This window comes from Mercenaria mercenaria, chromosome 8 (genome assembly GCF_021730395.1).
Source record: "Mercenaria mercenaria strain notata chromosome 8, MADL_Memer_1, whole genome shotgun sequence".
Classification (NCBI taxonomy): Eukaryota; Metazoa; Mollusca; class Bivalvia; order Venerida; family Veneridae; genus Mercenaria; species Mercenaria mercenaria.
This window is the reverse complement of record NC_069368.1, coordinates 24859652-24886405: the sequence shown is the minus strand read 5'-3', so window position 1 is coordinate 24886405 and position 26754 is coordinate 24859652. Positions and strand designations below refer to the sequence as shown.

Here is a 26754-nt window from a genome sequence, read left to right as displayed (position 1 = left end):
ACATTAATTTATTTTGGAAATTAGAATTAACTTGCAAAACAGGACAGACTGGTATAGCTGTAAAATATTATACCCAATAATTCAATGAAACTTTGATGCAAATTGAACGTAACTCCCCGTTATAAAAATAAATTATACCTATTATCAAAAATGGCATGACCCCAACAATGCTGACGAAATCCACGCCAACCGCACAACACAGTCCAAACGCTGACGCAATCGCCAGGGCAGCTGCTATAACCCCGGCGTATCCTAGGTTTTGTTTCTGTCCTACCACATCACACCTGGCGGTCATTGTTGCGAAGCAGGCATAGGTTATCATTAGAGTAAATGTTACAGAAAAGAAGGCTATATCTCCGGACACATTGTCATTTAGCTCAGTACTTAATGAATCCGCGGTAGAAAACACAATTTCAAAGTCGTTTGACGAGTATTCTTTCATTCGATCTATAAATGAGTTCTGCCAATTTTTGGCTGTGTCGGAGTAGTAAGAGGAATCAGTGCGCAATGTGACACGTAATGATAACATACTGGCGCTTTGAAGAACCCCGGAGTTGACCTGAGCATTTCCAACGATTTGTTCGTAGTAGACCGGCCCGCGTGTTGAATGCATAAAAGATGGATAGCTTATAGGTGTACCGGTGGTTACAGCATAAATGAATTCATTCCCGACAAAAATGTCGCCGTCAATGGAACAGTTTCCGAAGCTTCTTGCACATATTTGCTGCAGGTTTACTGGTTTTCCGTCGGCGTCGGTTGAAGAAATGGTATACAAGAAATCGTAAAGAGTTTTTACTTGGTTTAGGAAAGTTGCATTCAAAATATCTCCGTTTAACGGCTTGACTATAACTTCCGCTTGTTTTCCAAAATCTGGCATCTGGTACGCGAGAAAGGCGGAGCCACTTGTGTCAGGGAACGTGTTTGCCAATTTGTCGCTGTCTTTGATTGCTTGGCTGTTCAAAGGGGCGTAGACTTTCTGGACGTCGATGACGTAATTTAGTCGAAACATGCCCAAGCTTAGCAACCCGTTCGCAAGGAGCATGATCAGAAGTATCTTCACAGGGTGCCTAGCAACAAACCGTCCGTACGTTTCTAGTCCGTCACCGATCTTTCTTTCTATAAATTCATAGCATTTATTACACCCGGCCATAATGTTAGTTCTCTGAAATATACAAACATTTGTCTTGAACAATTTGTTGATCCTATTCAAGGGTTGTTTCAAATAATTGTTATTTAACTAATGCAAATATTTTGTCCGTTTTTGCAGATTTCTTGATTAGCTTTGTGGCCCTTCGTGTGTCAACTTGTCATGTATCAGTTACACAGTTCTTTTGAAAGCTTATCAAACACAGCTAAGAATTTACTTTTCCCTAAAATCCCATTTCAAGCGCGATTATGAAATTTGTAAATTTGATATATTAACCAGTTTTAGATTTGTGTAACAAAGTAAAGTTATTGGTACTTGCAAATTGTCAGTAAAAGTTAGATAATACATAGAAGTTTGTTACCGGCTGGTATCATCATGCGCGGGGGAATCTCAGGAAACGTTATTTGAGTAGCAAGCGAGTCTAGTAGAGACGAGGCTCGTTTGCTATCAAATTACGTTCCCTGAGATGCACAGCATGATGATACTTGCCGTCTAACTGATTTATTGCATGATTAAAACAGTAAACTGAACACATTTTTTAAATATCTTAAATTTAAAATATTTAAAAATATTTCCCCTCTTGAGCCTCCCTTAGAAATATTTCATGATAACCCTCAACTGCCATATTAAAGCAAGAAGATGGCGCTGGGCATGTTTTTATATAAATTATGCATGCTTCACATCAGAGGTCCCTTTTTCAAAGTTTTAAATAAACTAATAAAAGAAAAGTTATAAAAAAGTGCATAGATACACATTGAAACATTCTTTATCAATTGGTGTAATTATTTTTTAAAACAAAAAAGTTGTGAAATAGAGTTTCAAAAATGATTTTAAGTAACTGCTAAAAATTTGAATTTGCCGGGAGGTGCTAACGCGGTCATGAACCCTGGAGAAATAGAGAATGTAAACAACTCCCATGTGGCTAATTTTATCAACAAACCTGATAAGCAGAAGGTTTCATGTATCAATGGAATTTACACCTAGAGCATATTGTAAAGCTTTGCCAGAAACGTAATTTGAATTTTTAAACTGAATAGAATATCATAATCATTTTTGCAGTTATATTTTTATGTTAGCTCTATTTTAAAAAATCAAGTTTTAAATCAAGATGTAGAGAACTAAATTACACATATACAGTAATAAATTATTTCAAACAGCTTATCATTTTCAATACCATATCACAGCAACACTTGCTAATTTGTGTGTACTGTTCTACATCTCAGACAGAGAAAACTGTGAGCGATACCTGTGTGCTACGGAATTTAGAGCACGGCTAACCGTGGCGATACCAGAATTTAGAAAACACAAAACTTCAAAGGAAAATGCCGCAGTCATGCAATAAGTGCTAGTAGAGCAAGAACAATTTCCGATTATCTTTAAGCCACGTTAAAATGGTTTGTAAACATTGAATGTTTAAATGCCATATTTCTGTCGATTCCTTCAACTCGTAAGCCACATCCGGGAAAATAGTAATGTGTCATTTCCCGAGAATTGATATGCGTTCGATTCTATTGCGTTTTATCATGTATTACTTGTGGCTAAGTTTAGAATTATTGCTCATCCAAATGCTATATAGAAACTGTGAGAGACATCGCATCTGGGAAGCAACTGTTTGTTTCAGCTGATTTTTGCGGTAAGTAATGTTTTTACAGTTTGTCCTAGCGAACTGTTGAGACTGCGAAGAAGTTTCGTCTTAAACAAATCTAGCGGAAGAATTTGAGGGCGAAGTAGAGAGAAGTGCCCAAGAAATAAAATAAAGAAACAAACAGATGCTTCCCAGATGTTCAAATATATTAGAATATAAGATAAAGTTTAAAAAATAATCTTTTATTCACAGCTATGAACATAAGATGAAAAGGTGAAAGCGCCATATGTTCATAGATTTGGGAGGGGTCTTTGAATTCTTCCGCATCGAAATGTAACGGATGTTGTACAATAATTCAAACGGTTAAATTACAATTTCAACTAAATATATATCAATATGTTAAAAATCATAAACTTCAAGACTTGTAGCTAATCAAGTCACTCTCGAGTGCGCTTCCTGAAAAAAAAAACAGGTACCTTATGAGGAGCACTCCAAGCTTTTATTACTGAGTTTAACGTCGCGCCGACACAAATATAGGTCATATGGCGACTTTCCAGCTTTATGGTGGAGGAAGACCCCAGATGCACCTCCATGCATTATTTTATGCACAATTTATCTATATATATTCATTTTTCGTTACATGAAAACACGAAATCCGTAACATCGTAAGCTTAGATAATGTTTTTACATGTTTTTTAACTGAAATGCTGTACGTTTTCACAAAGATAATCTTTCTATATTGAATTTATTAAGTAACAGAAGTTATAGCATTATTTCAATGTATTGTCAAAAGCAATACCACGATCAATGCAAACATTAGCTAATGTAAGGGAGACAATCCAACAGGGGGAACTGCTTGAAAACAATTGATAATCAAGGGAGAGAAAATTCGATAGTTCTCACCATAAACTGGCGATGTTACGGTCGTGATCCCCAGTGGGGCTCGAACCCGCATCTCCCGGGTGAGCGGACTCGTGTGTGACTCGATAAGCTACAAGCTGTCTTCACAATCTATCTGGCTCAGTGGTTAGAGCATCGGCCTTCCGCTCGTGCTATGCGGGTTCGAATCCCAGCAGAGGCAGTTGGGATTTTTCATTATAAAACTTTCTCCACTTTCATTTCTGTTACGCTTTGAAATGCGTTAGATGGGTGCTCGTCCGATATTGTACCACAAATGAGTGTGGGGATTAGAAGTACCAAATATGAATGTGGGAATTATCAGTCAGCATGAACTTTACGGCATCATACAGTATATGATGACTTCCTCAAAGTGGGGTGTGTTACGACCGCCTTCTGTACCTGAGATGAATTACCTCCCTTTAAGGGATTATTTAGAAAAAAAGTTGCAAAATACCTTCTGTTCGGTGGTCGTCTGTGGCTATTACAAGAGGAAAATGAAACAAGTAATTAAGACAAAGGTTCTCAACATTGATAGCCACTTAATGGTGTAGTGTATGCGGCTTTCGAACCCGTTGAAATGTCAGCAATGTTCAGGTCTCCTATATATGCGATGTTGAAACACAACTTCTGAGGATGTGGACGCATCGTATTGTGTAGGGTTACAAGCATCATTGCTGGTTTAGGTATAAATTCCATTCTAATAATACAGATTAATGGACGGATGTATTATAAAACAAGAGATCACAGAGTGATCTTGGCGCCCACCAACGAGCCAATTTTGAATGTTCCAAATTTCAAGACTAGCTCAAAGCCAAATTTCATTTCGGTACACAACACTGTGCATGTGGTCCATGCATGTGGTCCAAATTTGAAAGCTGTAGCTTGAGAAATGTGAAAGTAGGTCAATAGATCAATTTCAAGGACAAAGTTCATTTCTGTACACAAACCTATGCATGTGCATCAAATTTGAAGGCTGAAGCTTGAGAAATGTAAAAGTAGGTACTAGGTAAAAATCCAGGTCAAATTTCAATTCAGAACACAAAACTATGCATGTGGTCCAGATTTGAAGCCTGTAGCTTCAGAAATGTGAAAAAAGGTCACTAGGTCAATCTCAAGGTCAAAGTTCATTTCGGTTCACAAAACTATGCATGTGGTCCAAATTTGAAGGCTGTAGCTTGAGAAATGTGAAAGTAGGTCACTAGATCAAAATCAAGGTCAAATTTCATATTGGAACACAAAACTAGGCATGTGGTCCACATTTGAAGCCTGTACCTTCAAAAATGTGAAAGCAGGTCACTAGGTCAATGTCAAGGTCAAAGTTTGTTTCGGTACACAAACCTATGCATGTGGTCCAAATTTGAAGGCTGTAGCTACAGAAATGTGAAAGTAGGTCACTAGGTCAAGATCAAGGTCAACTCATGTCAAGGTTCATCTTGCCACTCAAAACTATACATGTGGTCTAAATTTAAATCTTGTAGGTTAATGACAAGAAGATTTTAAGTTTTTCCCTATATAAGCCTATATGAACCATGTGACCCCTGGGACGGGGTCATATTTGACCCTAGGGGGATAACTTGAGCAAACATTGTAGAGAACCACAAGATGATGCTACATTACAAATATCAAAGCCCTAGACTTTGTGGTTTGGACAAGAAGATGTTCAAAGTTTTTTCCTTATATAACTCTATGTAAACCATGTGACCCCCAGGGCGAGACCATATTTGACCCTAGGGGAATAATTTGAACAATCTTAGTAGAGAACCACTAGATGATGTCACTTACAAAATATCAAAGCCCTAGGCTCTGTGGTTTTGGAAAAGACGTTTTTCAAATTTTTCCTTATATAAGTCTATATAAACCATGTGACGCCCGGGGCGGGGCCATATTTGACCCCAGGGAAATAATTTGAACAATCTTGGTAGAGGACCACTAGATAATGCTACATACCAAATACCAAAGCCCTATGCCCTGTGGTTTTGGACAAGAATATTTTTCAAAGTTTTTCCCTATATAAATCTATGTAAATTATAAAAATAAACAAAGGGCCATAAATCATTCAAAAATTGTTGAAATGGCCTGATTTTTAGGGGGACACAACTAGGGTATCAATACATCATTCTGACAAAGTTTGGTCAAAATCCCCCAGTAGTTTCTGAGGAGATGCGATATTGAGATATTGTTAACGGACGGACGGACGGAAGGACGACGGACCACGGACGCAGAGTGATTTGAATAGCCCTAAAAATGGACGGACAAACATACAATAATATGACAACTTCCGACCTGGCAAATACATCTACGAAAATAACGATCAGCATTTCTGCATACCTTTGATGTTGTCATGATTGAGCCGCACCATGAGAAAACCAACACAGTGCATTTGTGACCAGCAAGGATCCAGACCAGCCTGCGCACCCTTAAGACAGGCGTCACTACTCATAGTCAGGATTTTTATGCTTTTTCAGTGACAATTAAGGTTAAAAAAGTTTTTATGAACAGTGACGCCTGTCAAAATAGAGTCTATTTTACATAAAATTCTATATAAAATACCTGTGGTTTTGCGTGCTAAAGTGCGGCGCATGACCGTTAACTGTTACCTTTTCTAATAAGGGGTTGCATACACACAATAGAATTTGAATAACCACTGAGCAGGGCATCAAAATCTGGCATACTACAAAGCATGGAGTGGAGTCGTGGAGTGGAGTCATGGAGTGGAGTGGTGGAGTGGAGTCAAAATTGGAGTGGAGTCATGGAGTGGAGTCAAATTTGGAGTGGAGTGGAGTCAAAATTGGAGTGGAGTCATGGAGTGGAGTCAAATTTGGAGTGGAGTGGAGTCAAAATTGGAGTGGAGTCATGGAGTGGAGTCAAAATTGGAGTGGAGTCATGGAGTGGAGTCAAATTTGTTTTATCAATAATATTTATTTATTGATATTTTTATAACTATTCAACATAATAATGCTTTTGTCTTACATTGATTGTAGCCACACGGAACAGAGGGCTTGGTCAAATTGTTAATTGTCAGTATATTTTATCTCATTGTTTTTGAAGAGATTTTAAAGCATCACATAGATATGAAATACAAATTTATTTATTTGAGAACAGTTGTAAACAAATCAAAAGGCGGTCAACCCATGGGAACATATTCAAATAGACCACAGTATAAAATACTGGTAAAAAGTAATAACCAAGTTTCCAAAACTAAGTTCCAACTGAACAACTGTAGGAGCATGTTCTAATTACTACTTGATGTATTCTCTGATGGGTTGGGTATAATAATAGACATAATTTTTCATAACCTTTATCAGTGAACAAATATAACACTCCTCATCAGTGTTTTTTTTTATTGAAGTTTGTTGTTTTTGTTGTTTTACTTAACAAATTTTTCACTTGGCCTTAGATCATTTTCAAAACTTGTTGACAGATTTATTATGAGAACCTTTCAGTCCCATTCTAAATACCAAATATCAATATCAATTTACAACTTTAATTATCTTATTAGATGAATTATTTCAACAGTATTTAATTTAAAATAAACAAGAGATATTTATGAGTCAGATAAAATTTAGATATTTAAACTTGTTACATAAATAATTTAATATTTGTGATTATGCATTATTAGTGTTTGAAATTGTTTATGTCCACTGATATTGCAATATTGACTACCGTTTAGCTCGGGTAAATAAAAAAATAAGTAGCATGCATGTTGGTGTGTTAAATTCATTAATTTTATTGCTGACAAAATTTCTATTGTATCAACCCGCGACCTGCAGCCCGAAACCCGCAATTTTGTGTACATGTATATATTTTGCGGGCTGCAGGTTGCTACAATGAAACATTTTTCCATTATAGCAACCCACAATTTAGTGTTACTGTATTAAATGGTTGCACATTTTTACTCGAAAAATGAGGAGTTGAATACAATAAGCCTCTGCAATTTTGTCAGGTGTGATGTTGATCGTTGAAAAAATTCTTGTATTTTAAGTTTACACTAATTTCTTTATTTTCGATTGCGAAATAAGTTCTTACAACTTAAGATTAACCGCTAGCGAGACTCATTTCAGATGGAATTAACCTCGAGTTAAGATGTTTTAGTTGTCTTGTAAAATGAAAAACGCAATAAGTGTTTAAAAACAAACTCAAACTCATCACAAATTGCTGTATCTCGTACAAAAATGATAGAATTATGAGATTTCACAAGTTATTCTATTATTCTGAGACCTGGATGCCCAGGTCAAACCGAAGTTATGATTATTTTTTGATATGCTCCAGTAACCAGCATGTACACCTCATTCAAGTAATTATTTTAACGATTTTTTTATTCCGATGTTACTTTGTTCCCAAAAAATTGCTTTACAATGTAAAACCGCACTGAAAAATAACCACCAGTTAAGGAACTACACATGGAGTAGCATTATTTATTGAACGACCCTCGTATTTCTGAGTGTCAAAAAGTTAGCAATTTTTGAAATCCATCTGTTTGGGGTGCACAAATTTTTAGCAAATTTCTGATTTCCTGACTTATGTAATGATAACACATTGTTATGGTACATTACAATTTTATTTACAAATATTAGCGAATTTTTACAATTTGCCAAAATTTCCACCTTGCTAAGTTTACCACTTCTACGGTATGTTTCTGCCATCCAAAACTGTCTATTACTTGGATTTTTCATTGATTTTCACCATTCTGTGTTTATCACAGGTAGCTAAATACCTTCTGGAAATATACTGGGCAAATAATTTAGTTAATTTATTACTATTTCATCTATGTACACACATATCAAAATAAAATACAATGCACATGTAATCTTAAAATCTCAGCCAAGTTTGATTCTGGGCTACACCTGTATACTGTAAGTCAAGAGTTGCCGGCCTTCAGTTTAACACAACTTGTACATATCACCTTGTTAGATCTAGTACATTACATGTATCTTGATTTCTTTTGGAATCCTAATCATATTTATATACAATATGAAGTGATCTTAAGATCTAGATCTAGATCAGGAGTGATTACAAGGCAAATCAGACTAAAAAGTCTAGCAGAGTCAGAGCTATAAGGCCTTGATCTATAAAAAATAAAATGATTCCCACGTTTACACTTTCATTTCTGCATCAATCCAAATGATATGAAGAATTAAAATCTGGTGCAAGTGTGATGGTAAGATCGTTAAGAAATGGGCTGTTGCTTGTAATGTTTAAAAGAAAATTCTCTTCAAATGGTCACATTGACCTAATGATTCCAATAGCCCCTTCATCCGAGTGGTCTCAAATGCATTTCACAGATAAGAAACATGTATTTTATAAAGTTTCTCCTAAAAGTCTGTTACTTTTAATATTAACAAGAAAAAAAAAAAACAAGAAAAATAACATGTTATCTCCATGTGATGAACATTTAACATATAAATGCAAATGCCATTTCAAATTTAAATAATAAATCCAGTGCTACATCATAAAATGCTACAAATTTTTTTCATCATTTTTAATTGGAATTGACACCACTATGATAATGCACGTCCTTTCTCCTGACACTTAAAATGAAAATTAATGTAGGCAACAACCATCCAATATACCCTAATAAAACCTTTAAATATTTAATCAACCGCATGGTAGGTGTTAGAAATACATGGAACTAGAACATAGATATAGACACTACATTTATTTTTTCAGAAATATATTATATTATATACTGACTCGCATTTTCTCCAAAGGGCAATAAATCAATTATTTTGTTAACAGGAATTTAGATGGAGCTTCACAGGCTTAATACAACATTTCAAAATTTTGACTCAATGACTCCACTCCAAATTTGACTCCACTCCAAAATTTGACTCCACTCCACGACTCCACTCCAATTTTGACTCCACCCCACCACTCCACTCCATGACTCCACTCCATGTTTTGTAAAATTTGACTCCACTCCACGACTCCACTCCAATTTTGACTCCACCCCACCACTCCACTCCATGACTCCACTCCATGTTTTGTAGTATGCCTCAAAATCTTGGAGATAATATACAAAGAGTGAAAGTTGCAGAAAGGTAAAACTTGAACTATGAAAGTACAGCTTGCATTAAAAATGAGAAAACACAATTTGATATTTATATACTTGGTTGTACTTATTAGTATATCCCTGAATGTGTGAAATCCGTAGTAGGCGGAACAAAAAAATCATTTTTAATATCATGGAAAATTCTGGATACTTTAAAAGGCATTTAAATTGAAAGTTGTTTGTTATTTAGTAACTGTGCATTTGTAAAGAATTTCAAATAAGAGAAATAACGTCAAATCACGACGGCTGTATTTCCAGCTGCAAGGTACATATGATTTTTAAGGTATGAAATAATAGGAAAATAAGTTGGTTACTTTTTCAAAAATGCATAAAAAGATGTTTGAACTATAAAAAGCTGAGCGCCAGTCATTAATATTTGATATTGAAGTATTGGTATTGATTAAATTGCTCGTGTTACAAGAAACAACACATACGACAACTGTTTGTTTTGTTCGAAAGTCACATCCTGGAAAATAGGAATGAGTCATTTCCCGAGAATAGTTTCAGTTTCACGTATTACATGTGTCTATGTTTAGAATTACTGCTCAGAGAAACTGCGTGGGAATCAGCTGATTTTTGCGGTTAGTAATGTTTTTACAGTTTCCTAGCAAATTGTTGAGACTGCGAATAAGTTTCGTCTTAAACATAATCCAGCGGATGAATTTGAGGGCGAAATAGAGAGAAATGCCCAAGAAATAAAATAAAGAAACAAACAGTTGCTTCCAAGATGTTAAACTATATTAGAACATAAGTTAAACTTTAAAAAAATCTTTTATTCACAACTAGAACTGTCACAGGAGTGACTTATACCCCCACAATACGGTCTTGTCACAGAAGAATGGCAACCATAAGAAATTTTAAAAATACTTAGAATAATATAAAAACGAAAAAATATCTTAATACTTGAAAAAAAAATTTTCCTCGTCTTTGGAACACTTCATCCTGGGCTTCCGCGGCACATCTTGAAAATCTAAAAATTGAATTTCTAAAAAGAGACTAATTCTTGGAATTAAAGGGGAAGTAACTCAGTACAAAAGTTAAAAAAGGTTACTTCTCTTTGGCTCTAAGCCAATCGGAATGGCATATAGTGAAAATGCATCAAAATCGACCTTAAATTCTAAGTAAAAGGGGCATAATTCAAGAAAACAATGGTGTCAGAGTTATGCATCTTCTGTCACATGATGTGGGTGATGAGGTGGAACATCTATTTTAAGTTTGAATCAAATGCATTTAGTAACAACTGAGATATAGTGAAAATACATCAAAATTAACCTTAAATTCCAAGTAAAAGGGGGACATAATTTATGCAAAATTGGTGTCAGAGTTATGCATCTTGTGTCACATGATGTGGGTGATGAGGTAGAACATCTATTTTAAGTTTGAATCAAATCCATTTAGTAACAACTGAGATATAGTGAAAATACATCAAAATTAACCTCAAATTCTAAGTAAAAGGGGACATAATTCATGAAAAAGTCGTGTCAGAGTTATGCATCTTGTGTCACATGATGTGGGTGATGAGGTGGAACATCTATTTTAAGTTTGAATCAAATCCATTTAGTAATAACTGAGATATAGTGAAAATACATCAAAATTAACCTTAAATTCTAATTAAAAAGGGACATAATTCATTAAAATTGGTGTCAGAGTTATGCACCTTGTGTCACATGATGCAGGTGATAAGGTGGAACATCTATTTTAAGTTTGAACCAAATCTGTTTATTAATAACTGAGATAATAGATTTCGGGACGCAACGGGACACGACGCGACGGGACGGGACGGGACAAAACTGACTCCTTTACAGCCCCCCAAACATGTTCATAGTTTTGTGCGCTTTCTGGAAAAAAAAGTGCAGGTGCCTTATGAGGAGCTTTTATTACAGAGTTTAACGTCGCGCCGACACAATTATAGGTCATATGGCGACTTTCCAGCTTTTATGGTGGAGGAAGATCCTTGTTGCACCTCCGAGCACCTGGGTAGAACCACTAATCATCCGAAAGCCAAGTGGATGGCTTCCTCACATGAAGAATTCAACGCCCCAAGAGAGGCTCGAACCCACATCGATGAGGGGCAAGTGATTAGAAGTCAGCGGCCTTAACCACTCGGCCACGGAGGCCCACACACTTGTTAAAGGTAGACATAATGAATCAGAACTATTTTTAATAACTCAATGACATTTTCTAAAGGTTTATGATTATCATATACCAATAGATCCATAAGTTATAAAGTTTCCTTTTTTTCCTCTTTTTTATGTAAAACCATGCAGCAGTTTACAGATATCTAGCAATAGAAAGGACCAAGTCCAGTTAAAGTTGGAAACCAGTCAAATTACTTACATGGCCGTTTTTAGACCGCTATATAGACAAGAACATGCATACAGAATAGGAATACATAGTGTTTTTATATTCATCTCGTTTAGGTCAAGGAGGAAATTTACTTTACATGTTGTTTTCTTCGAAATATCTGGCTATCTCCAAATGGCAGATTTTAAAGTTTCAAAACAAAAGGGTATAAATTTGTCTATATGTATTCATTTTCCGATCAGTCGATCAATGCAGACTTTAGCTAATGTAAGGGAGACAATCCAATCAGAGGGAACTGTTTTAAAGCAATCGATGATCAAGGGAGAGAAAACTCGATATTTCTCATCATAAGCTGGCCATGTTACGGTTGTGACTCCTCCCCCTCCCCCCCACCCCTCATCGGGGCTCGAACCCGCATCTTCCGGATGAGCGGACTCGTGTGTGACTCGATAAGGTACGAGCTTCTTCACAATCGAGCTTAAGTAAATTAGTTTAAACTTAAAAAGGTTCTCCTCAGACGGTAAAGCCGTATCCTGTGCGTACGCCTCCCTGAGACGGCATATCATGTAGGCCTACATACGATAGGTATATCCTGTTTTACTAACATAGTTCGTTTAAAACTGAACTGTGAAAAGTAAGACTGACATACGATTTATTATTAATATTTCGCTTAAAGTGACAGGTGAAATGTAATATCAACCAACAATAAAAACATTGACAAAAATATTTGTAGCATCTTCATTGCATACACTATGTGGAAAGATGTTCTGATAATTAATGTACTAATTATTCATATGTCTATTGTGGAAAAAAATATTACTTACTCAATTGAAAATTTTTGTACTTTATGTTACTAAGAATCTTTCATTTTGTTCTGAGATATGACTGCTTAAAACGATACTGTAACAATTAAGTGTGCATGTATATAAATTCTTTAATACACAGTCAGCTGTCCATGATATTTGTTAAAAATAGATTCATGTATATTTCTTATCGTTATGTACAATACGTTATACATGTTTCTTGTTACACATGTTGTAATAATAAAGAGTATAAGTATGAAAAGTAAGCTAGTTACATATACCTTTGAACTTTATAAAATATATCGTTTAGAATTAAAGGTGATACGTAAAATTAACCAACGGAAAAATCCTTTAAATTTAATAAAATATTTCGTTTAAAATAAAATCTGTTGAGTAAAGTTAATATAAGATACATTAAACACCTTTAAAATAAAAAAAAATCGATCAAAAAAATTAAAGATGATACTTAATATAAACCAATGAAAACACCTTTGAAATTAATAAAATAATTCGTTAGAAATAAACTAAAAACATACTTTTTCAATTCGTTTATAATGTTCCCAAGTCTAATTCTCTTCAGCTTGCATCGATCACTTTATCTGAACTCGTTTTACTTCCTTGTCCGTTGAACAACTAATACTGAAAATATCGGTAAAGTACTGACTTCTGAAAGCTATGTAAAGATTTCGTTTATATAAATACTCATTTATTTAGGCCTAAACAATGTTTGTTTCCAGTATCTCGACCTACCCTAAATGTTTTATGGCATTTTGAAGAAAAATATCGATATTTTTGATATTTTTATACTTTTCTAAAACTAGTTGCTCTTTCTTCACTGTAAATAAATAAATAAATAAATAGATATAAATAAATATTCCGACCTACCTACCCTATTTTTTTTTTTGGGGGGGGGGGGGGGGGGGGCGGCATGTTACCGGACACAAACAAAACAATTTTTAGGCCTTCTTCTCGATTGCGGAACAAGTTCTTACTACTTAGATTAATTGCTCTCGAGATATCTTTCCTTGTAAAATAACGCGAGTTATGAAACAATGCACATTCTCGAGCATTCTCTGCACAGTTAGCTTTAATTTCAAATTGGTTTCATTTTGATCAAATTTAACATTACACTCAAACAGAACAAGATAAAGGTTTATACTCAGGTTAAGCTGAGCGTGCGGCCAGCAAACGTGATTACTCAACCATCTCCGGAATGCTCCGTAAGAGTAACCTCAGGTGCAATAAGGCCCAAGAATACACCAATTAACCAGGTAACAGTTCATGATAAAAGGTATGTATGTCTGGCATGTTTGCCACTTTCCAATTTTCAGGTGGACGCAACACAAAATTCCAACCCAAATGCTAATGTACAATAACGTCGGTGAATCCCAAGAAGAACATGAAGAAAACGTCTTATATATATCAGAGGCGATTTTTGAAGACACTCGTTAATGACGTTAGAGTGATGACGTCATAACGAAATGAACTCAAAAACTTTAACCTCAAACGTAAGGATCACTGTGGGGAAACGGACACCGGATATAGCCCAGAAATTGATCAATAAATAAACCTTTTATTTTGACACACGGTAAGTTTTTTACCATTTTCGGTATTTAATGGTGATATATTTATCAAAATTGAAGAGTTTCGAATAGCTTGATCATATGCAATATACAACTATGATGGAAATGTGTCTCCACTCTTGTATAATGGCACAAATTCAATTCTCGCTGAAAGTTGCATGATCTCTCATAAATGTTCAGTAATGTGGTAGGATTTCAAATAGAAAATAAGAATAAAAACTGAATCGAGCGATTTTATTATAATTACATCGTCCAGTATTGTGTAAGATATCAATACGATATGTTTTGTTGTTACAGAGATATTCATACTATTTGATGACCTGAAAGTGTACTGGGGATAGACGAAGCAAATAAATAACTGCACAGGGGATAGCTATTATTTGGACTGAGTATAGTAACGATGTATTTTGAATAATGAGAACTCGATAATGATTACGGCTTTTTAGCTCTACGGTTAGTCGTAGGGTTATGATTTCACCATTGTCCATATCGAGGGATGAGAGCAAAAGTGCCTTTTCTAACATCTGTATGTACTTAAAACAGTTTCACTCTGATCTCTCGGTATGCTTGTCTTTCTTTTCGTCCACTTGTCTTAACTGTTCGGCCTTCCAGGGCAATACTTGCAATGGTTAGTCAAATTTAGTAGGTATTGCATGGGGTTCAGTTACTTCTCTTAGTTTCTAATATGCAATTTCAATCTAAATAGATTTTGTCCACAAAATAAGTATCTTTTTTTCAAATCAGTTAAGAATGGGTAAACGATATTGAGTTCACGAGTATAGATTAGTTAATCATAGTGTGTGTGTTTCCACAAGCCTCAACGTTTAAGTCGCAAATATTTGAATATGGTATCAAGTTTAAATCTGATTTATCGAGGGATTCAAAACATATGCGTCAACATTAAATCGCCCCTTTTGGATGTACGCACGTATTGAGTGTACTTTATACTGACTAAAGGTTAGGGTTAGGTTTAACATAGGTTTAACAGTGTACATTCAATATATGGTCTTAGAATTGACGTGGTGTTTGCTATATGTAAATCACGTAGGCATGTTTTGCACATAGAAGTCATCAGTTAGGAACGAGATATTGTGATATAATTTGGTACACTTGACGCTTTTTCTAAGACCGTGCTGTGCGTTTTGGTTTCTTGTTACTTAGAACAGAAAAATGGTCTCTGCACGTTAACTACAAAGAAAAACTATTGCAACCAATCTTGATATTTAAGCAGCTTGCTTATAGACGTTGATTTTGAAGAGCATGGATCAAATTCATTCTTACTTAGATTAAATTAGAAATACAATTATAGGTCATATCGCGACATTCCAGCTTTAATGGTGGAAGAAGACACCATGTGCCCCTCCGTGCATTATTTCATCATGAGCGGGCACCTGGGTAGAATCACCGACCTTCCGTAAGCTAGCTGAATGGCTTCCCCACATGAAGAATTCAATGCCCCGAGTGAGGCTTGAACCCAAATCGATGAGGAGCAAATGATTTGAAGTCAGCGACCTTAAACACTCGACCATTGAGGCCCATCAAGATAACGTTTAGTTGATATCTTGATCCGAAATTCACAGAAAAAAATATGTTACGGTTAACACAGATCAAACAGTTACAGTCAGCAATATATTGGATCGTTATATAGATCCATGTTTTAATTGTCATCTCATTGTGGTAAGACCTAGTGATTAGTCGAATATTTGGTAACGAAGATGACATTAAAGGTTGTTGCCCTGGCCCTATCCCTCTCTAGTAAAATGTGATATGTCTTGCTACCACTAGCACACCATTTGGATACTAGTGTTAGACGTACGTAAGGTAAATATTTCTAAAGACTGGAGTAAATGAAGAAGTTTGAAATAGACATATATTGTACATGAACAGTGTTACTATCAATCAGAATACAGGGTTTTTGTCAAGGCATTTTACATGCTATCCTCAGTACACATTTGTCAACTTAGAAACCACCTCAGTATAAAATACGGCTATCCCCAGTACAAAATTGTAAACATTTCTAAGGGCATATCTTTAACAGTTTAAAACTCTTACAATAAAAATAGTTTAGCTTATGCTTGTAAAATCGTACGATTCGGAATTTTAAGGTATTCGAAATATTTCTTAAAAATAAAAATATTTGTCGGAATTCTGTGAATTTTGAGATGATCATCTCAGATTTTTAGTAAAAGTTTCCTGCTCTGCTAAATCGTAAGCATTATACAATACACCATAGTCTAAATTTAGCATTCACACTGGTTTCATTTGTGGATACGGTAGATAGGCGTTAATACAGCAAGATCTAGACTAGCTCCTAGACTATGATATATCTTTTTTACATTTTTATGATTAAGTCTAAGCAAGATCTTACCTCTAGTAAAGAAAAACAACTGGACATTTGCCTGTTTACTACTTACTTTCTGAGCTATATCCGGTGTCCGTTTCCCAAAAATGAGGATAATCATTTATGAAAAAATCCATTTGGAATTATAAACTAATTAGCAAAGTGAAAGTAAAACCAGAGTCATGCATACATGTATTTACAAATGTACAAGTTTCGAACGAGGCAGCGTCAGCCTAGTCTATAGTAAATTAGTAATACAAACATCCCAGTCGAGATATCTCGGTCATCTCCGGAATATTCCGTAAGAGTAAGCGATTTTTGAAGAGAATCGCTGACGTCAGGGTGACTAACATCTCCATTCATGTTAACAGGCCATTACACCGTCCATTTCTTTAATGTTATAGATTGGACTGATGTCGCCTGAGCTTTAAAACGAACAGGTTTTCAGTTTTTTTCTTGATTCTAGCTTTTAATTTTATACTTTTGTTTTAAATATTTCGTTTTTGAGAAATTCAATATTTTCACCAAAAATTTAAGACAGCGAGCAGCTTAAAGCACAGACACATGGGGTCTGGAAATTTTATCCCCTTTGGCCAGGCCCCCATATCAGCTACGCCCATGAACAGTACATGGCAAAACAATCATACAAAATATATATTGGCTTCACAAGTGCACGTTTTAAAAGTTCACCCAGATCACCATCGGCTAAGATTATAAGGTAGCAGGGTACATTTCGAATTTTGGCCCCCGTCAATATTTGTTATAAACAGAACATCGTGATTTTGAATGTCTGTAAATTAAGGTGAGAGATAATGATTATTAATTCTTTAGAAAATTTATACAGCCGATACATGTAAAATTCTGATTTCAGTTGGAAAACTAACTGCTGGTAGCTTTGTATGATCAATGAGACACCATTTCGCGGAAAAATTCAATTCACGGAAGGGTTCTGTGCTTGTTGATTGATACTTAGGAACATTTTCGTTATTTTCCGAAAAAACGAGCTGGATGGGCCCCCATTCCGTTTACGCCTGACGTTCAGTAAGGACTATTAAATTAAGAAATGCAATAAAATTGGACAGTGTTCTTGCAGCGGGATCATTGTAGACTGTTCAAAAGGTGCAAAATTGATGATTTTGGCACGCTATTTTTCATGGATGATGTAAACCTTTCGCTTTGATAACTTTCTTTATTCTTGTATGAGAATCCCGATCTTGCCATTAATTAAAAGCACAAAACATGCACGCAATTTATAAAAAAGCCACCCAAATTTTGCTCATAGGGGAAGTGCAATATTGCGACGCGCTACATGTAAGACCGTCCGTGCCCAAAATTTTCGCATCTAAGTGTACCTTGCTACCTTAAGGAAAATCTGCCAAAATTAAATTTTGAAAGAACTCTTAAATTTGTGCGGTTTCAAATAGTTTAGAACCTCTTCTTCGATATTCTAAACTTTCTGGACACTTAAAACGCTACCTGACGGCACAGCAGCTCAAAAATGTTACGGTGAGGACACATAAAAGCATAAAAGTCAATATACAGGCATACGATTTTTTTTTGGATTCTAGCTCCAGTAACAAGGTTCTGGTACAGTAAAAACATCATTTTTATCGTTATTAACCCACACAGCGCATATCTGGCCCACCAGCTAAGCAGTTCGTCAATCAGGGGGATAGTCGGACGGTGGGGACCCCATGAAATAAGAAAATAAGGGGTGGAGACATTTTATTTTCGCAAAATGGTGCAGAATTGCCCTTATATCATTCCTAATGACAAAATACGTTAAATCATGTCAGAAAATGGTAAAAACGGATGTATTGTACGTTCTTTGTCTCGTAGCGACGATTTGTAAATTTTGGCTAAATTTGCGCATTAGGGGTGGGCAAGTTTAGAGTCTCTCATACAGACTTCTTTTCATGCTATTGAAAACATTTTTATTTGGTTGAATTGGCGAAAGACATATAAAAGTTCAGAACAAGTAAAACCCTCTTTTGCTCATTAACTGAAAAATCTTAAATACGCGTGTATATTTAAGCCGATGTGTGCGGACTGAGTGAACTTTTAAAACGCTCCAATCAAGACTATATATTTTGTACGATTGTTTTGTGCCATACTGTACATTGGCGTAGCTGATATGGGGGCCTGGCCAAGGGGGAAGTTTTCCAGACTCTATGCGTCTGTGGCTTAAAGTGAATGATAAATTCAATAAATCTGCTGTAAATAATATACTTTACAAATGCAGATAAGGGACGGAGTGAGCCGGTTATAAATTAAATCACATACATGTGTGTTAGAATTGTAAACAAATAGGCCTAAATTGTTTGTTTCCGGTATTCCGACATACCCTAAAAATTGCCGCGACCCTAAATGTTTAGTTTAAACACATTTATTCCGAAAATAACATTAAGTCAAACTCTTACAGATATACATATATAATACAAATACGAAAGGGATCAGAACGAAAGGAAACTTATATAGTTCCTCTCCCTAAACGTTTTTATGGCGTTGGAAAAAACACACGATATTTTCGCTATTTTTTTATACTTTTCTAAGGTAGTTGCACTTTCTTCATAAAATAAATCCTACCTACTAGACTGGCATCAGTCGTTAGAGTTATTAAATGTAAAGCACCTGGCCATAAAATCAATCCTCTCTAGAAATTAACATTATTATTGATTATGGAAAGAGAAATTATATCTTGATAATCATGATATAATAACTACTAGTAACATGTCTCCTCTGCATTTGCAACCATTGTTCTTTTGTATTTTAGCTCGACGATTCAACGAATAGTCTGAGCTATCCCTATTTTTAGGGGTCACGTTACCAGAAACAAACAATATTTTTACTAACGTAATATATACCCAATAGCCTGCCTTTAACCTATACAACGGCGACCTGAAAGTACAGTTGGCGCTATAAATAGCAGTACAATAAACATTTAATCGTACCGGGAAATTGCACTTAACAAAGGTTAAATAATTTGTCATAGGTTGCACTTTAAGCATGAGTAGTAAATACCACGCCAAGACAGTAGTTGCCATTTATCTACACGTCAAATGTGCTTGACAAATAAGAAGTTTACAATTTTGTTGATATAATTTGTAGTTTTATCCTGGGAAAACCGCTTTTTCATCAATTGATTATGGGTATGATTTAGTGACATATTTCATGTAGCTGTCATGAGAAGCATTATTTCATTTGAAATGTTTGTTAAGCGATAAAAAAAAATGTTTGTTTCCGGTATCCCGGCCTACCCTAAATTTTTGGCCCAACCCTAATGTTTTTATGACCTTGGAGAATATTTTTTTCAACTTTTTAATAAAAAGTTACAAAACTGCACTTTTATGCTTTAAACATGGCCAGTGATGTTAGAAAACAACTTAATGATGCTCTAAAGGTATTACCCCCTTATTTGCATTCATTTTTTGATATAAAAATAATTTCCGAAAAGTCTCCCTTAATAAAACAAATCCTAACAACAAAAAAATTCCAACCTATCTACCCTAATTTTTTTAGCATGCTATATGTAAAGCTCTTTTGAACGTGTTTATTATGAAAAGGGCGCTATATAAATCTGGTATAATAATAATAATGATATGTTACCGGAAACAAAGAACTTTATTTAGGCCTTAGAGATTACAAAGATCTTTCTAAAAATGTATGGGTTCATATACTTTCTAAACATGATAAAAAAGATATTAGTCTTTTAAGATTTTGACGGATAAAAAGTAGCTACCTTAAAATAAATCAAAATCAGTTGATGTGTAGGTTATACCAATTATTATGATTTAAACAATATGGCTACAATATTTTGTAGTATTTCAAGACGATGCCAATCAGTACATGTATATCATAGTTTAATTTATATTTTTATTTAAGTCTCTTCCATATACTCGTGTATAATTATATTCTATTCTGTTCTTAAAATAATTCACCAGACAACACATTAAATACAATTAATATGTCGAAAATCTAGAAAAGGTCACTGAATTTAGAAGGCGAGGTACAGGCTATTCTTTAATATTCTTGTATAGGCCTACATGTATGAAACTACGTAGGATCAGAGCAGTTGATGTAGATCATGTAGTGCAGTATATTGGTATTGTATACAGAACTATAAACAAAACGAAAGAGCAATTATCTGCACCTTACATTCTATGTTCTAGCTTTGGTAGCAGTTGGTAGTTTCCAGCCACAGATTCGAATTGGCCAGGGTCAAAAACTGTCATTAGAGATAAAACCTTGAAGTGAAGGCTGTTTTGATGTTTGAAATATTTGTTGATGTGAGTTTGTGATTAACAAGTTTAAGAATGGTATGTTGCAGAAATTCTGGCAGATGCGAATGTAAGCTTGATGGCATCATTTTCATATAACTGCTTGAAATGCATATATACCACTATCAGCATTGAGCGTCTCGTGAACTGTCAAATGTCATATAGGCCTCACACAGTTGAAAATAGTGAAAAAAGTAACCGGTTGACAGGTATTTTTGTCCAACTCTGCAAGTAATACTTGAAACTGAGTACAGAATGCAAGTGGCCATTTGGCTCTATCATTTCTCCTTACATTTTAAGGCCAGTTGGAGATATGGCTAATTTGGGCTGAAATGTCATGTATTTTCGCGGGCTGAAATTGTCTTTCAGGTGGCTTGTGGATTTAAAAATCTATGCTTTGTATGAAGTTTACTATGTATTTTATTTCGTCTTCAAGTAAGATGTAAACCGGTATCTTTTTATTTTCAGGTCTGCATCTCGTAAGATATCGGAAGCCGTCTGACTTGGCCACATCGCTCGGAAGTCCGAAGTACTAGAAAAAACCGCCATCTGCTACCTTTCTGAATAATCAGGCGTTAGTATCACAAAACGTATTGATTTAGATTAAGGAGTGACATGCAAAAAAATAGTAAAGTAACGCACTAAACATCGCGTGATAGGAAACTTTAAACAAAACATAATTGTATGAATTTAAAAAATAGGCTGTCAAAATTGCACTTAAAATTAGCACCGAATCATGTAAATCTTCACGAACAATGATGTCTCAACTTTCGTTACATGCACCACAACGGTAATTAATTTTCTTTCAATGTGATATTCAAATAACACCACAATATTCTATTAAAATATCTTTGCATGAGACATGTTTCCTGGTTTTAATGCGCATTGAAAAGATGCGTAAAGCCTTAAAAAGACCCGAAAGTACAAAGATATTGCAAAAACTTTAAAATAAATCTAAATGTATGACTAAACAACAGGAATTTTATTTGAGCTTTTTCCACGTAAACCTCTACCTAATTTACGTAAAAATACTCTACTACTTTCGTTATCTTTGACCACGTTATTGGTACAAACACATTTACATCAAGTAAGAAATACAATTATATGATGCCAAACACTTCAATTTTGAAATAAAAAGCCTTATTACAGATACATTCCATAAATCTAGACCAACGAGAGTGTTACAAGTACATTGAAGTGTATTTCGGACAATCATAGCATCTTTATTTTATCCCGAATCACACCCAAATGATGTTCATGTGCTACACAAAACAGTCCTCTTCATGAACAATGCGGATGAATTATCAATGAACAAGCAGTTCTTATTCAACCTGTATCCACTGTTCGCGCACAGGACACTCTCTGTGCTAAACAATGAACTCCAACCTCCGTCAGCTCGGAAAGTCAATTTTTTTTGTCCTAAACACATTTTTTTGCATAATGCGGAATGACGTAGCTATAAACCATGTTTTTTATTGTTGCATTTGTTTTATCAGTTCACACAAGTCCAAACGAAGATGTTATGTAGACGGAGGGTACTGGCTTGAATAAACATCGTGCAATGTTTATGAAACTTAAATACGACTTTCTTAAATATAGGACATAATACCTTAGATATGAAGCCGTTGATCCCATCTTACTTGTAAACACACTTTATGTGGATATTTTCATCATGTTTCCTTAAAAACGCCCTACTTTCGATTTCGTTGATGCACGGGATCCCTCTCAATCGGTGCAATTTTGCCTCACAGGATCCCTCTTGACTCTCTGCACCCGGCACGGGAACCCTCTTCGACAAAATTTTCTATCGGCACTGGCACCCTCAACTTCAGTGTTAGAATTTTGAGATGGTATTCTCATTGAAAACAACTCTTTTTCTAAGGGTATAGATCATGGTGTTTTTACTTCCCTTTATAGGCCATATGCTTTTAAATTGAAAATAAATCAGTAATTTCATTCACATAACATTCATATTTAAATTTAATTATCAAATTTACTGATACCTACGGAAGAGCATTAGTGCAAGGTGTATGTCATTTATTAACTCGAAATTTCTAGTTACTAACTCGAAATTTCGGGTTATTAAGTTGAAATTTCCAGTTACTAAGTCGAAATTTTAAGATGTGCACCGCCGTATGAACACATCTGCGGATGTCTCTAAATTGTTTTTAGTACCTTTAGCATGTGTAAATGTTGAGTTCTGCTCTACCCGGGGCTAGACGGCGCGGACGGTAGCATGCATTTTAACTACCGTCCATGAACAGGCTCAATCAAACCGAGCCTGCAACATTATTGTTTTTGTTGTGTTCAGCGACTTGTGGAGTTTCCACTTTTTCTATTTTATTTACTTATCTCGAACTTTCGAGCTATTAAGTCGAAATTTCGAGTAACTATATTGGGATTTCCAGTTATTAAGTCGAAATTTCGAGTTACTATCTCGAAATTTCGAGTTACTTATCTTGAAATTTCGATTTACTAAGTACAATTGTTTACGTTGACGTATATGTCCTGGCCAAGATTAGGTACCTGGTGTAGTCATTGGGTAGCCCAACAGGGTCATATGGTAGCGTTTGCTATGACATAGAAAATATCTCTATTTAAACAATGTGTATTTATTTATTGGTTTTGTTGGGTGTAACGTCGCACCAACACAGGCGACTTCTCAGCTTTAATGTTGGAGGAAGACCTCAGGTGTCTAAACCATGCTTAAGTCTGGAAGGTTTGAGCCCATATGTCAATGAAATATAGACATACCTAAATGAAAGTGTAATTGTGAGTCTAACCAAGATTGGGTACCTTGACAGACCTTGATTTTGAGGAAGGTCATAGAAGGTGACAGGGAAGTATTCAAACTTAGAATATTTCACTATTTGACCATGTCTGAAAGGTTTTCGACCTAGGTCGAGCCCCTAGCACATGAATATATTATACATGTAAATGAGGGTATATATCCTGTTATACAGTTCCATTACATTGTATGCGTATGTAATGCAAAGGTTATCATCTTTGCATCGGTAAATATGCACTTGTTCTTTAGCGGAAGAATATTGCGCTCCTAAAGTCGTACTATCTATTTCCGCTGCAAAACTTTTGCATAGCAAATAATTATTGTTTTGCTTTAATACGAATACCATTTCATTACTCTTACATTGAAGTTAAATTGAGAGGGCACCTGTGCCGATAGAAAAATAATTGTGTCCGAGACGGTTCCCGTGCCGTGTGTAGAGAGTCAAGAGGAATCTTGTGAAGCAAAATTGAGCCGACTGAGAGGGATCCCGTGCATTAACGAAATCGAAAGTAGGGCATTTTTTAAGGAAATATGATGAAAATATCCACATATTGTGTATTTACAAATAAGATAGGACCAACGGCTTCACATCTAAGGTATAGATATTTGCTATATTCAAGGAAAGTCGTATATAAGTTTCATAAACATAAAACAATGTTCATCCAAGCCAGTACCTCCAGCTATATTCCATCTTCGTTTGGACTTGTGTCAACTGATAAAACAAATGTAACAATAAAAAAGCAATGGTATATAGCTACGTCATTCCGTGGGCCATATGTTTTCATGCACAAAGATGTGTTTAGGGCGAAAACAATTGATTTTCCGAGCTGACTAACGTTGGAGTTCATTGTTTCGCACAAAGGGTGTCCTGTGCGCGAACAGAGAGGGATCCGTTTTCTCATTTTCAACAGAGAGGGATCCGATATGGGTATACACCGTGCCATGGTTACATCACAAGCTAGGTCAGGCAAAGTTCATCTTAGATATGAGGTACATTAAATTTGTATTTGTTTCTCATTCATGTATATTCATATACTCGCATTTAAACAGAAAATAAATCTACCAAAAACCCGCAACCATCAGACATTTCAAGGCTTTGATTTGTTTACCCGACGATGGGGTAGGCACTTGTATAGACTTGACGAAATAAGGCACATATCAATCACAAGCCAAACATTGGACCAGGAAGAGGCAGCTATCGTATACCTTATAAGGTAAAAGTATCAGACATGAGGGCATCAAGATAGAGCTAGACAGAATTGTTTGACATATGCAGAGAACCCAAGTGCAAGACTTCCTTCTAAGGAAAAGTTGGTAAAGAAATAATTTGGCAAGCGGGAGTGCCTGTAATAATATAAAAATCATATCAGTTCAATGAATACACCGGATTCCCAATACCTTAATACCGGCTTCGTGAGTTGTTCCTAATTTTAGATTTTCTCTTTCTGGGAAGAGAGACGACATATTTAGTATCGTTTGTTATCCTGGGAGGGCTGTTAAAAAATAAGCAAGCAAAATACTCGCATACACGTACTAACGGGACTATCCATTATAAGCATATCACATTATAAAAGTAAAAGCAATTATCGAAAACAAATGTCTAAATAAAAATGTAAAATTGTGAAAAATGTGAAAACGTGTTGTTAAGTATATTTGTATTTCATTACACAAACAAAGGTGCAGCCATGCACATGCCTTTGTAGTCATATTTCATGTTTCGTTATTATTTCAGTATCGATATTTATATCAATAACTTTTCTAAAGTTATATCTAAAACAAATGGACAATTCAAGAAGTAGTGTAATGCTAAACTTTATCATTAAAGCCACTATGCCGTTCCGAAACGATCATTTCTTTCACTCAAAAATGCATTGATTGTGTTACATAGCTGCAAAATGATGCTTTTTGTACAGCACTGAGTTGTTGCAAGATAGAAATTACAAAGAAGAGAAATGCACCCAACGGTTTGTTTACAAAATCAATGTCAAGTATATTATAGAGTGCACAATAATTGATCAAAGGGAAGTAAATAATGTTAGACTAAATTCAAATATAAACAAAACCGTTAAAATTAAGAAAATGAGACTTTTGGCATATTACTTCAACAGTTATAGTTAATATTATGTCGTCAATTATAGGTCGTTTGAAATATTTTAATTAACTGTGTAAAACGTGAGTTACTTTACTAGATGAATGAGAAAAATTTATTTCGGAATGGTAGTGTGCCTTTAAATATACAGTATGAAAGTTGGTTGTTTTTTACTTTATTTTCTTAATTAGTGAGTTCGAATATCGACTCACAAAAACAAAAAAGGAAGATTCGTTGAACAATTTAGTCAAACTCCCCACAGCGGTTACTTCCCCTTACATATCATAGGCGTCAACAATGAAAAAAAAAGGTATTCTGTATAGTTCTGAGAGTGAAAAGCAAACACATGGCCATTTAATAGAGACGATATTTCAAATTACATACTTACTTGTAATCTCTGTTAAGTTTAATGGAACTTGAAACGTCAATATTTTTTCCATATTGACGTTCAAATTTCATATCGGGTGTGACGTGATTTATGACGTTAGTTTTATGTATGCCATCTCGTATAAAAGTTCTTAAACGACAACATTTTCGGTTTTACTTGGGCTAAAGAACAAATTTATATTATTTATGTAATAGTTATAAGTATAGATGCGTTTGTAATAAAAATGTAATTGGATTTGCATAACCAATAAATATTGAAAATGATGCTTTACAAGGTGCCTTTACATAATTCGTTTGGAAAAAATAGTATGTCTTAAATATTTAAGTAATGTAGATTTATTTACCCTAGTTCATCCTATCAAATGGTGATAGCCGTTAGTTTTACCATGGTGATTGCCGATGATACCCGATGATACCCGAATTCATCCCATCCTTTTGGTTGTTCATTTTGAGTTGTTGTTCTATACTGATTCAGTCCTCTTGTAGGGTATGTTTGACACA

The 26754-nt window shown here is 35.1% G+C and overlaps 1 protein-coding gene across 6 annotated transcripts in view; it reads right to left on the bottom strand.

Moving 5' to 3' along the window:
• The window catches only part of LOC123522853 (patched domain-containing protein 3-like), a 33397-nt gene that overhangs the window by 4525 nt on the left and 2118 nt on the right, over positions 1-26754 (bottom strand). Inside the window, exons 1-4 of one of the 6 annotated variants that reach the window (XM_053549556.1) lie at positions 26598-26725; positions 13325-13427; positions 6230-9632; positions 139-1162 (exon numbers count right to left, since the gene is read on the bottom strand). In XM_053549556.1, coding sequence (XP_053405531.1) covers positions 139-1162; positions 6230-6340 — 1135 coding nt within the window. In that variant the 5' untranslated portion in view covers positions 6341-9632; positions 13325-13427; positions 26598-26725. Of the gene's footprint in view, positions 1-138; positions 1163-6229; positions 9633-13324; positions 13472-26597; positions 26733-26754 lie in introns of those variants that run through there. The other 5 variants (XM_045300327.2, XM_053549555.1, XM_045300328.2 and 2 more) reach the window with 5 other exon arrangements.